Source organism: Convolutriloba macropyga, chromosome 2, assembly GCF_964194025.1.
Source record: "Convolutriloba macropyga chromosome 2, txConMacr16.3, whole genome shotgun sequence".
Taxonomy (NCBI): domain Eukaryota; kingdom Metazoa; phylum Xenacoelomorpha; order Acoela; family Convolutidae; genus Convolutriloba; species Convolutriloba macropyga.
The window spans coordinates 27,971,270-27,986,892 of NC_134469.1; the positions used below are offsets into that span (position 1 = coordinate 27,971,270).

The 15,623-nt window shown below is 38.3% G+C and overlaps 1 protein-coding gene across 1 annotated transcript in view; it reads left to right on the top strand.

Moving 5' to 3' along the window:
* The window catches only part of LOC142358590 (neuroendocrine convertase 2-like), a 77,590-nt gene that overhangs the window by 50,455 nt on the left and 11,512 nt on the right, over nucleotides 1-15,623 (top strand). Inside the window, exons 10-11 of the mRNA XM_075410016.1 lie at nucleotides 9,079-9,324; nucleotides 13,830-14,077. Of these exons, the coding sequence (XP_075266131.1) occupies nucleotides 9,079-9,324; nucleotides 13,830-14,077 (494 nt within the window). The remainder of the gene's footprint in view (nucleotides 1-9,078; nucleotides 9,325-13,829; nucleotides 14,078-15,623) is intronic.

Sequence of the window (15,623 nt, forward strand, 5' to 3'; positions counted from 1 at the left end):
TTTTTTGTGTTACCGCTTTTGACATCTTTCTTTTTGTGTAACTATTTGACATCGCGTCCCCAAAAACGGTATAAAAAGTTGAAGCCGGGAGGGCTTTAAGTTCTCAGAGCCTAGTTTATAAATAAGCGATTTATCAAAAATATGCCAGTCAAATATAATTCAGAATGTGAAGAGTGGTTAATCCCCTTTTCATAACTTCATACACCCCTCTAACTTAACACGCAACCCTACCTGACCACTTCACCTCAACTTCATTTCACGCGTAACCCCCGTTAAGCCAAAGCTAGTTTCCCTAAGCCGCAGCTGGATAATGATGAATCAAATCGCTCGCAAGTCGTTTGAGAGAAATTTTCTTGAATTCGGTTGATTATGTTCAGAAGGAATTAGTCTTAATAATAATAGGCTACCTTGCCATCTTCAAGTATATAATTTACTTAAACTATATCTGTCTAAAGACTGGGCTTACTTTATTGTTATGATCCATTGTTTTTAATATCTATTTTGCTATTCTTTTGGCGCTCTCCTTTTTTAAAATTTTCTTCACCTTTTGCTCAGGTTTTTCGTTTTACATAAGTCACGATTTTCAGGCTTCACTTCTTGATTTACTTCACTCACTCTTTCAACCAAAAGTTTTTAAATTCCTTCACATATTGAATTACGTAATGTGGTGAATATGGCCTAATTCAAAAGAGCAAAATCAAAAGAAATGGGATAAACATATAAAGCCCGGTCATTAAGTAAGTCATAATGCATTAGGTTATCAAAGTTCTTTAAAGCGATTGCTAGCTGGCGTTAGTATTATGCTCAATAGCCTTCAGTTTAGAGGCCGAATTTAGTGTAATTTTAGCTGAGACAAGTAAATCTAACTGAATATGCTGAATTTACAAACTAAATAAGAAGACTTTGACACTTGGGAAAATTCTGGCAATTTCGATCTCTTAATTTTTTAATTGCTCTCAAACGAAGTTTGTAGCAATTGTATTAGTCATCTTGGCCTTTTTTAATAGACGCACAGCGATAGCTGTGGCTATTATTGGCCTTCGCTTGGTTTTTTACAATTCAAAGAATTTGAATTGTATTGGGGCGCTGTCTTTTTTTTAAGATCTGTTCAAACATTTTCATGATTTTCGAAGTCAAATTGGACTCGTGATTTTGGTCACTCCGAAGCAGGAAATGGAGCGAGAAAGCGAGTGGTTTCGCGGCATGAATTTTTTTCGCTCTAATTTTAAAGTAGAAAGGGAAACGGTGTCTGAACAAAAATTAGCTTTCTCACTACTGGTTTTTTTGTTCACATGCCGCAATTTCCTTTTGACTTTAACTGTTTTTTTCGATTTTTTGGATCGGATTTTTTTCTAATTGGTTTTCCCAATCCATTCAAAGTGCATTCTAGGCTTAGTTTTTTGTTTGAAGCAATTTTTCATTTCCCCCTAGTGATTTTTTGTTCATATGCGGCATTTTGACATTGATTTTCTGTTTTTTTTTTATTTTTTCTGATTAATTGCTCTTGAAGTTCATAGCATTTTTTTTAAACGTGTGTCTTTTTAAGCAAATTTTTCGCTTGACAATTTTGCGCTTTTCTTCTGGAACATTCTTTGACTTCTCAAGTGACTTTCAAGCTTTCGTTCTTCGTTATTGAGTGATCTCTATTGTTCGAAGTAAAGCTTGTTGCTAATATAAAATTGGTTGCAGCGTAGCAGAGGTATGTGATTCGCAGCGCAGTGGTTATTGCGGGTGGTTGTGGATCGGGAGGTCAGTGGTTCAAATCCCGGCGGGGGAAAGGTTTTTGCACCCATAAAGAAAAATTGATCTGGGCTACAGCCCCTGAATTATATTGCCTGGCCTGTCGTTCAAGAGCAATTCTTCCGACATTTGTCGGTCTTTTTTGGAAATGGTTTTCCCAATTCACTTATAGTCCGTTTTAGTTCCAGTTTTTGTTTAGTCAATGAAAATTCTTTGAATTGTACGCCAGGACTTGTCTTGCTATGTTTTTTTTATTTAGTCGTCAAGATTTTATTTACGACCATATGACGTCACATCCAGTTCAAATCTGCTTTTTCTTGATTCGTTCATGCAATTCCAACTGAATTGCGTGTTTGACGTCATTTTTTGCTCTTAGTGGAGCGAATGAATGTGTGTCACTCTAAATGAATGTTATTTGAGAGCAGCTAATAGCAGAGGCAGCAATAACTTATACAGTCAGCCTTCAATGAAAAGACTTTTTTGTCTGTCTTTTTGTTTTTTGAGACTGCAGATCTACGAAGCAATCTGCCAGCTATGTTTTCTTTCAGTCTCAATCCCAACATGCGTCAAGAAGGTCAACGGTGGCTATTTTCCCGCAATTTGTCGGATATGTTATTAATCTTGCGCATTATTATGGTTATTTTCGCGCTTATTATTTTCACGCATGATTATTTTCACACTGGAACTGTCTACATCACGCTGGAATTTTTCTATAGCCCACGGAACAAACATTTTGTTTTCATTGCCATGTTTGATTAAGTGCGCTATTATGGTTCAATAGTTCAGATAGCCTTGTAAGAAGTGCAACTAGCCATTAAAACCTACCAATTTAATAATGTAAAAAGATCAATTATTGAATGCGATTTTTCGCTTGACCTGTTTTTTGTGTGAAGCTTTTAACTTTTATTCTTTTAAACGGGAAAAATAGGTAACGCCCGGATGACATCAAGCTAAGCAGCTCTTTTATTGCCTTACCAGCCTCTATGTATGCCTTTCGCCAAAAATGTTTTGCGGAAACATAAATTGATGGTATGCAGGGTAATTTTTAATTCTTATCTTCACCCCCCCCCCCCCTCCCTTGGTCGACCCTCCCTCACCTGGCGATTTGTAATCCCCCTCCTTGCCTCCAGACTTCCCGGGCAATGCCCTCCAGCCAGCCCCACCATTGCTTGACCCCCTCCTCTCAACGCTTGACCCACCCGCCCCTCACTTTACCCCCCCCCCCCCCCCCCCCCCACTCCATTCCACTCAACCCCCTCCCGTAATGCTAACATCCCTATGCCCGCCCCAGTTTGCATTCATTCGGCTGCTGTTGTTCTTTGTGACAACCGAAGGTTTTGTTCTGCTATTGTTTTCAATAGCCGCCTCAGCTTCTCAGCCGGCGATTTAGCGCTCCTTTTTTTACAATTCAAAGAATTTGAATTGTATTTGGGCGCTGTCTTCAAGATCTGTTCACACATTTTCATGATTTTTGTTCACATGCGGCAAATTTACTTTGATTTTCCTGTTTTTCGATTTTTTGAATCAGTTTTGTTTTCTAAATGGTTTTCCCAATCCATTCATTTTTTGTTTGTACCAAATTTCCATTTTTCGTGTTTTTTGTTCACATGCGGCGTTTTGAAATTTATTTTGTTTAATTGCTCTCAAACGAAGTTTGTAGCAATTATATTAGTCCTGTTGGTCTTTTTTATGCGATTTTTCGCTTGACCGATTTTTCGTCTGACGCTTTTGACTTTTCGTCCTCAAAACAGGTAGCGCCCAGCGGGCATTAAGTGCTCTTAGAGCCTTTCAGCTCTGTTTCAGCTCAAACTGTTTTGGAGACTTATACTTATACTTATGGTGTGAAGGGCGGTTCTGAGAGGTTGAGAAACCCCCCCCCCCCGTTGACCCCCATCCCCACCGCGCTGTTGCCCCCCCCCCCCCAACCCAGTGTTGCCCCCATCAGCCCCCAGTGCACACCCCCCCCCCCCCCGTGGCTAGCTACTGACGAAGCCAACCGCTCGCCGGTCGTTTGAGAGCAATTCGCCCGACGTTAGTCGGTTATGTTTTTTATCTGATTTTTTTAGAAATGGTTTTTCCAATTCACTCATAGTCCTAGGTCTAGTTTTTGATTCAGTCCATGAAAATTCTTTGAACTGTACGTCAGGACTTGTCCTGCTATGCTTTTTTACTTCGTCGAATAAAAATTTTTCGCTTTACCTTAGTTCACAGCTTGCTCATTATTTTGCGTGAAATCTTTTTGACTTCTCTAGGCTAATCTCACTCTTCTCTCATTCTGCTACAAGTGTTTTTAGACAGCAGTTGTTCAGCAAACAATTCAAAATGAACAGATTCAGAATCAAAAAACGAAATCAGAAATAGAAACGGGATAAACCCATAGAGCCCAGTTTTAGATGCCCGTTACTCGGATTTGGTTTTTTAATAGCCGCCTTCATCTCAGCCGGCTATTATTGCGCTCCTATTTTTTTTTACTTCGTCGAACTTTTTTTCGCTTTACCATTTTGCCGCTTTTTCAGCATTTTGCGTGAAATCTTTTTGACTTCTCTATGCTAGTTTCTCTCTTCTCTCATTCTGCTAAAAGTGATTTTGAACATCAGTTGCTCAGCAAAGCAATTCAAAATGAACAGATTCAGTATAGGAATTGAAGTCAGAAATAGAAACGGGATAAACCCATAAAGCCCAATTTTAGATGGCCGTTATTTGAACGTCGTTCCTATAAGTCTTAGTTACCATCTCTTATGCTTATTGGTATTGATAGTAGCCCCTCTAGCCTCTCTCTAAGAAGCAGAAGTATGTTCAACTACAAAATGCCATCAAAATAAATCGGACTTAAAAAATTTTTTTGTACAAAAATCTTTTTCGATATCTATTCTTTCAATCCCAATCATGCTTATTGGAATCAACGGCGGCTATTTTCCGGCAATCTGCCGGGTATCTTTTATGTCTTAGTCGTATATTATCTCTAATGCTGATTGTTGTTGATACTAGCTCCTGTATTGTCTCACTATGAAACAGCTGTATGTTGAACTACAAAATCAAATCAAAATAGTTCGCACTTTAAAAAATTTTTTTACTACAAAAATGATCTTTCGTTATTTTTCTTCTTTCAATCCCAATCATGCTTATAGGAATCAACGGCGGCTATTTTCCGGCCATCTGCCAGGCATGTTATAATTTTGAGTTTTTGACGCTTTTGATCTGAAGGAGAAGAACATAGAAGTTGTTTTGATCACGCCGCCCGCCTTGCCTAATTTGAGTTTATTTCAGGAGAACAATTAATTGAAGATCAGAGTAGGAGACCTTTATTAAAGTTTTTAGGTATTTGCTCGATTACCTGCTCTTGAAACTTTACTAGTCTGTAAGTATATAATTTACGTAAGCTGCTGTGAAGAATTTGCTGTGAATTATTTCGAGGGGCAGTTTTTGCAGTTACGACAGCCCTCAATTATTATTATTATTATTATTATTATTATTATTATTATTATTATTATTATTATTATTATTATTATTATTAAAGTGACTTGGTACCCGCGATGCGGGAAACTTTGTTAATTAATTATAAAAACAGGACCAATTAACAGGATACTGATAGTATTTAAAGTTCATAGCCTTTAATTTCAACAGAGAATTCAGCTGTTTCCGAAATAACACTGTTGGACATGTCCAGTCAAAAGTTGTGATGTCGTTTTGCTGGGTGATAATATTTGCATGTTTCACAACTCTCAAAACAAAATACTCTTCCAATATGACTGATTTCGTCCAATTAAAATTTGTCCTCAAAAATTGTTTTGCTGCAGAACGGTTACTGCGTTGTCCCTTGAAAACTTTCCAATAATCATCAAACTTAAGGGCAGTATCACAGTTGTAAATTTTGTCCAGTATAAGAAGATCATTTCGAACCAAAAGAAAACTGATTGGCAACAAATTGTTGTAAATGAGGCCCTGATTTTATTCACTATCGGTAAAAATTTTCTTATTCAAAGCTCACTTGAGCGCTCGTCTTTGCATCTTTTCTAATTTTCTGCGGTTTGGCCAATTCGAGAACTAAACATTTGACGCGTAAAGGAGAATTGATAAAATGTAAACTTTTGTATAAGCTTACTTTTACTCTCGTATTTGTAGAAAAGGGAACGTTTCTCTTCAAGAAAAAAGCTTTTGTTGTGCCTTCGATAGCCGCTGATTGATATGACTGTCCCATTCAAAATTATTAGTAATAACTATACCTAGATCATTCACCGCAGATATGCATGTAATTTTTGTATCATCTGTATACAAGTGGAAACTATACTGATCTAACTTTTACATCAAAACATATAGCTTCACACTTGGCATTGTTGAATTCCAACCTGTTTTCTTTTGACCATTTGCTAGCTTTGTTTACATCATTTTGTAGCGAAAATATATTCACATGACTTCCAATAATTTTTGTGTCATCGGCAAAAAATCCCCCGCACTTCATTCCACCCAGCGCTCTTATCTCTCCTTGAGATCCCCACTCTGCTCAAAATACCAACCAACTCCCCTCAGCTAAGCCCCTTTATGCCGCCTCTCCTTTTTTTCTACCCTTTCTCTCTGTCTCGCCCTCAGTTAAGCTTAATATAGACTCCCTTAGATCCGCAACTAACTACTGACGAAGCCTTGACGTAGCGTGAAAGCAACTTGCCCGACGTTGGTTGGTTATGTTATTTTCTGTGTTCTCTGAATAGCTTCGATTCAGACTGTTAATAGGCGTTAAAAGTTCAATTTTAATTGCTCTCGAACGAAGTTTGAGGCGATTTTTGTAAGCATGTTGATATTTTTACGCAAAATTTTTGATTGACTGTGTTGACTTTTCGAGTGTCTTTTACGCCCTTGACTTCTCTTTTTGCGTGATCTAAATTTTTCTCTCGTTGACAAGTGTCAACAGCTGAGCTCAAGTGGAGACAGTGTGGTAAATGAAAACCTCGCCGATTGGTAATTTACTTTACTTTTAATGTTGTCATTTGTAGCCGCACTTCGCGAATTTGAACATCCCTCCCCAACTAATTGAGGCTGCAATGGATATGAGATCCCACGTTCCACTGGTCGCTTGAGAACAATTCTTCCGACGAGTGTTTAATTGGATTGTTTACTTTTAGAGGAGACATGTGAATAAAGGGTGGAAAAAAATTAGTTGCCATAATCAGAACAATTTCTTGAACAATAATTTACCTTAATTAATTGATTCTCTTTGTTTTTGTCTGGAGAGTAGCAGATTTACTGAAAAAAGTAAGTGCTGGCAGAACTGTGTGTTTGAAATTTTAATAATGAACGGTTCCAAAGCAAACTTAATTTTTTTTCTAAACTTATTTTTCTAAATGTCAACAATTACTTTGCTTTTGGAGAAATCTGTTTTATCTGTATAACTTTGTAAGTTGGTATGCTAATAGCTCTAGAAGTAAGGGATAACTATTTCCCAGCAAAATTTCAGAAAAGTTTTAAACTGGGATTTCTGTATCAAAACTACTGAAAAGCTATGATATCTTAGCGTTAATTTAACATTTGTTTTGTATTGTTCGGTATCCAAAAGGGCATTGAGAGCAAATGACCTTAATATTTTCAAAATAAACAAGAGCTTGAATGAATTTGCTTAATTGCCATTCCTCATAAGTTTTTTTGCGACCCGTTCTGGTTTCGTAAAACATGTGCGTATTTCCCTTAAGGTTTTATTGGAAGTTGTCCGCTCTTGTTTTTGAGTATTTTCTCCTTCCAGTGTTTGTAATGTCATAAAATTGGAGCCAAAAGCGTCAGTATATCACTGCAATTGCCAAAATATCATTGCAATCGCTACGTTGTTCTTAGATAGAAATTTCTATGAATACTCGATAGTCACTCTTTAATGCTCCATTTACTACTCGTGGTGTGGTCAACGAGTGGAAGCTGTTTAACGGGTCAGGTCACTCCACCACCCCTTCCCTGCTTATGCCCTAATTGTAGCTAATTGACAGAGTGAGAGAAATCAGCTCCGTTTTGTTTCACTCCACCACTTTCCAGACATTAATTATTCACATCTTTCCCACTACATTTACCCACTCCTCAAAATCAATTAAGGAAATATTACTTGTGAGCTGTGATGGCTACTAAGCCTCAATAACACAAAAAGCTGAACTAGTCGGATAAACCTTTCCATAAATAATTCCATTTAAAGAGGCTTATGGAAAATACAATTGAACAACATAAGTTGCAATTGTAAGGAAACAATTAGGGGAATTATGTAATGTACTAAATTATAAATTATGTGAGCATTCCTCAAAATTTATGTGAGAAAATTATAACCTGTGTCAGCTCGAACATAAATGCAATTGATTGTTTGTCCGATTTTACATTTCGAAAGGAAAGTTAATCTGTGAAAAGGCACAAGAGTCAATTTTGGAGTAATGGAAATTGTGTAAAGCTTCCCAAATTAAAAATTTGCGGATGCTTCGGTGATTTTTAGATAAATAAAAATAAGCGCACAATGTCGCGTGCTAACATCTTGGACATATGTTGATAGGTTGCCATCAGAAATAGTTGTAAATATATGGAAGGTGGGCTAATTTATAATTTCATCAGTGTGTCTTAGAATGAGCATGGGTGCCTGCAAGAAAACTCCAACCCATTGCGCAATAGCCTGGTCTATTCTAAGTGAAGATTTATAATTGTCTCAAACAGTTGACGCAATTATTTTTGTCCTGCTGGTAGTAGCGCAATGTTTCGTACTACCGTTTTCGTCGGCCCAATATTTTCGTCTGATCGTTTTTTTTTTCGTCTGATCATTTGATTTCTCGTCCTCAGAAAGGGATAAACGGGTAAAGCCAGCAGGGCATTTAGTCTCTTTGCTGTTGTTGCCTTACTCTATTCGCTAAGCCTAATCTCTGAGTATGCGATTAACCCAAACTTTCGAGGATGAAGAGGAAGAATAATAAATTTCTTTGGTTCGTTTAATACATAAAAAATAATGAAAAAATCAAGAACATTATTAAATGAACCAGAAGAGGGCAGATGGACGGGACCATGTGGTCCTCACAAGCATCTGACCTTGCGAAACCCTGACTTATTAAAATTTACAGAAAAAGAAAAATGATCAACTATTTTAACCAAATTTTAAATAAACTAAAAAAAATTCCAAGATGAATTCTCCTACCTTTAATTTCTTTTTGTGAAAGGTTGACATCCCTAACCACCCAGTCCACCTCATTCCAACCCACACGCTCGACTCCTTAATTATGCTAAAAATTACTTCTGGTCTTTTTACATTGTGATAGTGCGAATCTTATGCTGAAGCGCACAACGCTCCATTATTTTATCAATAATTTCTCGGTGAGGATTGATTGTTTTTAGTCCTCTTCTCACCTGGAGAGACGTGCAACATATCATAGTAGAGACGTGTGATCAACCCAATCCAGATGACGCTGATGCGAAGAGGGAGGGAGGAGCCTGGGAGTTCAATGGAGACGGCCGCACTGTGAGTCACGATTTCGGGTTTGGAGTCATGAATGCAGCCAAAATGATTCTGGCAGCAAAGAACTGGACTACGGTGCCAGAACGCAAACAGTGCACGGTGGGCGAAGTGGACGAGGGATTGTGGTCAGTATTCCGTTCCGTTTGGTATCGAGAAATATTCCCTTTGTTGTTTAATAGTCGTCCACTATCTTCTATTTTCACGATTCGAAGAGGAGAATTGGAGGAGGGTTTTTTTAATCAATTTATTGGAGTAAATTTTGAATCAGGAAATGAAACGGTTGAAAAAATTGGGAGTGGTTTGGGTACTGTTCATATTTCTGTTTTCGAGAGAACGAGAAATTGAGGTGCATAAGACATTGAGGTGGATAAGACGCTTATTACTGAGGGAGTTCTTAGATACCAATTGAGTACAGCTTTATAGCTGCGAAGCTGTATTTTTTTAAAGCTGCGAAGCTGTATTTTTTATAGCTGCGAAGCTGTATTTTTTAAAGCTGCGAAGCTGTGCGGAGCTATATTGCGGTGCTCTTGGTTTTACGACTCAAAGAGTATTGGTTTTCTTAAGGTTTTTTAACGACAGCACAATTCGTTCAGACGGCGTTTTTGGCCTAAAAGCAAATGAGAGTAAAAGCCGTGTGAACTATTTTTCTAAGCGAGAGAAGTTTCTTTGATCATGCGCTTCGATCAGTGAATGACTTTTTGACTTTGAAAAATGTGTTTTTTGAGAGAGTGCGCATGTAGATAACCATTTTAGCCGTTTTTTGTCCAATTGGCCCCGTTTTTTGCTTATTACTTAGTTTTTTGTAGTAATAGTTTTTAATTACGAAGCGGTAGCGGCTATTATTGGGGACATCTTGGTTTTTAATTCGTCTCCATCGATTATTCTTACGACCCGGCTTCTTGGAATTGACTTTTCAGTGACTTCAGTGACTGCTACTGCTTTACAGTTAAAATTTGTGTGCGTGATGTCATTTCTGCTCTTAGTGTGTGACTTACCGCACTCAAAAAATGACTTCTGAACTCACTTACGGAACTTTAAAATTTATGAATTATTACTAGTTAAAGATCGACAGTGCATCTAAGGAATGCGAAATTTATATGCCCTAATTCTTGAGTATTAGTCTTTAATTATTAGAGTTTTTAATGTCTCTTGAACTGACTCCATAGCAATTATTGTAAACATGTGTGTCTTTTTTATGCAAAATTTTCGCTTGACGGTTTTGACTTTTCGAGTGACTTTTACGCCCTTGACTTTTTGCGTTTCGCGTGATCTAAAATTCTCTCTCAATCACGATTTCAAGCAGCTGAACTCAATTGGCGGCAATTTAATTCTAAAAGTCAAATGAAAAGTGCGCGGAAACTGGTGCCATTTTTCTTTTAGAAACGTAATAGTGGTATGTCTTGACCTCTAATGTGGTTATTTGCAGCCCACTATTGAACTTCTTAGTCCCATTTAGGCTCCCCCACCCTCGAATGAAGCAGGTTGCAATTGATTACAGCTCCCACTAGTCGTTCGAGAGCAATTCCTCCGACGTTTATTCGGTTGTTTAATTTTGAATATTTCTCTTTTAGGTTTTTTTCCTTATAGGCCGTATGTGTCATATAATTGACAGTCCAAATCTAACCCAAAAAGTCTGTCTATCTTATTTTTTTAGTTGTTTCAATTCATGGAAGGGCACAAGCGTCTATCGCGGCTATTTTCCCGAAAACTGTTTTGGACTGCATTTCAGGACCTGACCGCCTATGTATTTAATTCACTTCACCTTTTGATCACGTTTTTTGTTCACTGTTTCAACTAAATAGTTTTTAAATTCTATCACATATTGTATGTACTAAGCTTAATAGCCTTGAGTTGAGAAGCCGAATTTAGTTTAATTTTAGAATCGAACCGAAAACTGCGCAACAAATTAGAATACACTTTGACACTTATATAAATTCCGTGTTTGACATCGGCGGCTGTTTTCTGACAATTCGCCGGATATGTTTTGGTTTTGTATGTCTATGGCATGCTTTTAACGGCATATTGATTTAGAGTTGTTTGTTGTATCTAGATGATTTGATGAGGGTCAATTGAGGCTTTTCTCCTGGGAGTTAGGGAATTAAGTGAAAGTTAGCAATTCTTCCTTCCTGTCTTGTTGGTTGTGTGTTCGCTTATGATGTAGCCTATGTCTGTCTGGCAGTCTACTTTTTACACTGTATAGATTGGACTGCCTATCTTAAAGGTTAATAGAAACAATATTATTCTAAAAGAGTGTCTGTTTTGTGATGGACAGTAGTTTGAATACAGATGATTAATTAGCATGACATTACACTGTTGCTCAAGTAAGTAACTTCTTTTCAGTCTTGGCAAGGTTAGTAGGTCTGAGTTCAGTTATAAGTGAGTGAGTGATTGTTAGTTACTGAGCGGCAGTTAGTCTGTGGTAGCCTTTGAGCTGTGATCTGTTTGGAGCCTGAATTGGGCTGCAATTAAATATATCACATGCGGCAGTACAATGTTGGCAGGGCGCGGGTGGGCTTAAGGGATATTTTAAATGAGGAATAGGACATTGGAACGATTATTACTCCCGATATTGGATTGGGCCAAAAGTGCAGCTGGAGTGATTCTGGGTAGCTATATCATCTAGTGTATGAGTGGAAGATACAAGATTATTTTCTGCAGTGATCGCATCACTTTTTGCATTGAGTACAGTGAGCATGTACATATGTAGAATGAGAGATTGTATGTTGTGTTTGGCAATGGCGCAAGTATAATAAGTATAAGTGGAACTGTAGAACTAAGCACAAGAGCAATAGCGGCAGTGGGAGTTGTATTGATGGACAGTTTGGTCGAGTCTCGCGGGGTATTAAAGAGATCAGAATTGGAATTGGCCTTAATCCCACCACCCTCATCTCAATCTGCCTATGCTGCTAGTGCTAGTTCTGCTGCTCTTGCTACTTTCAACACTGCTTTCACTACTACTACTACTAACACTACCCTCCGTGTCCCTGCAGTAGCCATAGTCCACATCACAGTTATAAGCACACACAAACTGAACTTGTACTGTTTTGTACATAGACACTTAAAGTTTTCACGGCAGCAGTGTTCTGACGGTATTTTGTAAAGATGCGTGGGATAAGTTGTAGATTTGTTTTCGGGTGCTACAAATAAATACGAGATTCTCTGAGCTATGGGAGGAGGTATCGAGTGAGCAAGGTAAATTGTCCTTGGTATATAGTATGTCTCATGGAGTGTTAAGAGATCATCTCTTCTTAGCTCTCAAGGTACTAGTTGACAACGACCTGACAGCTATTAAGTTCAAGTGTTTCTGTAAGAAGCAACTCATATCAAATTAATTATAGGTGCTCTCTTTATAGGTCCAAAGCTGTAAGCTGAGCCAAGCTATATTGTGGTGATATTGGTTTTCGTTTTTGTTTCGTCGTCTCACTCTTCTCGGTTTACATTTTTCCACACCCCAAACTTCGAAAGAGCAATGTTGATCTTTTCAGATTGTCATTGCCATGTTACTTTGCTGCTTTTATATGCGTGTTTCTACTAATTTTTGTAGTTCAATATATTCGAATGGTTAATCTAATGGAAAGGGTGAAGTTGTGCAAGTTTTTTCGTTTTTCACAAATTTTCCTAACACCAATTCTTTTAATATAGAAGTAACTCTATAAGCTAAACCAGAACATTATCTCTGCAGTTGCTGTGCTGTGCTGCTGTTAGTTGATCCTTAACCACCAGAATAAAGTGAAAATTAATTTTTGTGTCGAAATGCAATGCAAAATTGTCTTTAGATCAGTATTAAGTTTTTACCTCCTCATAGAAATTATGACAGAAAGAAATACAGAAGAGATAACATACGAAATGATAACTCTCATATTCGAACAATTGTTGGTTAACATACTATAACCACGCTAACCATTGTCAGCATGAAACGCATAATTAAAACGTAATTTGAAATTATTCGTAAAGATTAATTTTTACGATTTTTACTCTATCCTGCATTTTAATTGCTCTCAGAGTTTGTAGCAACTATATTAGTCATGTGGCCTTTTTATTCGATTTTTCGCTTGATCAGTTTTCTACAACCCTTCTAATTTTTTTCCTCAAAAATTGGATGAACAGGTCGCGCTCGGTGGGCATTACGTGGCTGAGCAGCTCTCTTAGAGCCTTCCGCCTTTCTAGCCCTTCCGTTTTACTCGTATTCAACAAAACTGTTTTGAAACAATTTCAGGGTGTGAGAGGGCGGTTCTTAGTCTTAAAAGTTTGACGCCCCTCAGAAACCCCCCTCTCCCGCCCAGTCACCCCCCCCCCCCCCACCAACCCCCTCCCGACACCCCGCGTCAACCCTCCTCCGACCTCTCTCGCGATTTGGACCCCCTCTCGTCCAGCTTTCTCACAACACTACCCCCCCCCCATCGCTTAACCAAATCCCCACACACATCGATATCACCCCCCCCCCCCCCTAATGCCAGCATCCCTAAGCCGAAGCTGGCTACTACCGAAGCCAACCGGTCGATTGAGAGCAATTCGCCTGACGTTAGTCAGTTATGTTTTTGTTTCCCAAGAAATAAGCTAGAAGCTAAAATTTGGATTATGGATTGATGGTTACTAACCAAAAAAAAAATAGGATGAACCTTGTTTGCAGGGCTATGCACAAGATGGACAGCGATGACCAGTTGATTTTCACATTTGATGGCAAGCAGTGCATAGATGAGGTGAACTATGTTGAGCACGCGGTCGTCATCACCTCCTACGAGGCCTCCTTTAGAGGCGCCGTACAAGTGGAACTCACTTCTCCTAACGGATTCACCTCCATTCTCATGAGGCCACGTTTCAAGGACAACTCATCCGCGCCACTCCTAACATGGCCATTTGTCTCTTTTCTTCACTGGGGTGAGAGAAATAAGAATCGATTCACTTGTCCAAATATTTGGCTCGTAGTTCCTCAGACGCGCCATTTTGAGGACGATATCACTAGTTTTTTTAGCACGTTGGAAGCTACGTAGGCGTGATTTTTTTAATGGCTCTCAAAACTTTTTCAATTGTAATCGTCACGGTCTTTGATAGCTCTTGAACGAAGTTTGAAGCAAATACTGTAAACATGCGTGTCTTTTTAATGCAAAATTTTCAGGTGACCGTTTTCTTCTAGAACCATCTTTCGATTTCACTTCGTGAGTCACTTTTGGATGCTTGACTTTTTGATTTTCTGAGTGATTTGAACTGCACGCATTCAGAAATAAAGTTTGTTGCTAAATTAAAACCGATTGCCAGCTTTAACCGTACATAGCGCGTGTACGTTTGTGGTTAATGTGGAAGACTCGTATCCAGGATGTCGAGGGTTAACCCCTCACGGTTAGTAGTTTTTGAACCATAAAATTTTCTCTAGCCTATGCGCCCTTCTAAATTGTTTGCCTCGCCCGTCATTCGAGAAGAATTCGTCCGACGTTAGTCGGTTGTTTTTAATGCTATTTTTCGTACATCCAATATTTTTACGTCCTCCAATTTTTGGTACTTTGTGTTGAAAAACGGGATAAGCTGGTAGAAGAAAAACGGTAAAAGCCAGAGAGCATTTATTCATTCAGCAGTTATCTTAGAACATTACTATTCTGTAAGTATGCAATTCAGTGGAACTTTTAAACATAAATTCATATTGTGAGGGGCTTTGGCCCCCACATTTTAAGTGTGACCCCCACTTTTTAACACAATCTTGCCGCTCCTGCGCCTACTAAGTGAAGATAGGCATAACATTGTGAATATAGAAGCGAACCATTCGCCAGTCATTTGAGACAACTTCGGTCGCCCTTAGTCGCTTATGGGTAATGGCTGCCGTCAGCTTCAAAGGCTATTCATAGGCGCTCTCATTTTGTACAATTTATTCAACTTTCTCGTTTTTACGGAAGTCACCACTTCACGTTTGATTTCTGACTGTTTCAAATGAATTTAGAATTCATTCTGCAAATTTAAACGAGTGCGCTCACAGTTCTTAGTATGTTGCCAACTGCTATTAGTATTGATCTTGTTATCCTCCAATCTAGAGGCGAATTCACCATATCTATCGAATCTAATGAAAATGCGGACCAAATCGAATCACTTTTTAACGCTTGAGAACAAAATTAGGCTGTCGTCAATTTTTTCTCATGCAATAAGATTTCAAAGTTCCTTAGAGTTTACTGCTAATTGTTTTTTTTGTATTGCGCTTGCGGTCATTCAATTTATAGAGTGAGATCAGCATATTTATCAAATCTAATGAAACTGCGGATCAAATCAGAGCACTTTTTGATACTTGGAAAAAAATTAGGCTCTCGACAATTCTTTATTTTTCTCGAACTGATTTACTCCAACTTCGTTCATTAGGGTCCACAGCGAGTTTTTCAGTAATATGTCTATCTTTACTCAAATTTGTGGTGTGGTCAAAAAATTTTCCAAATAAAAACCGCCA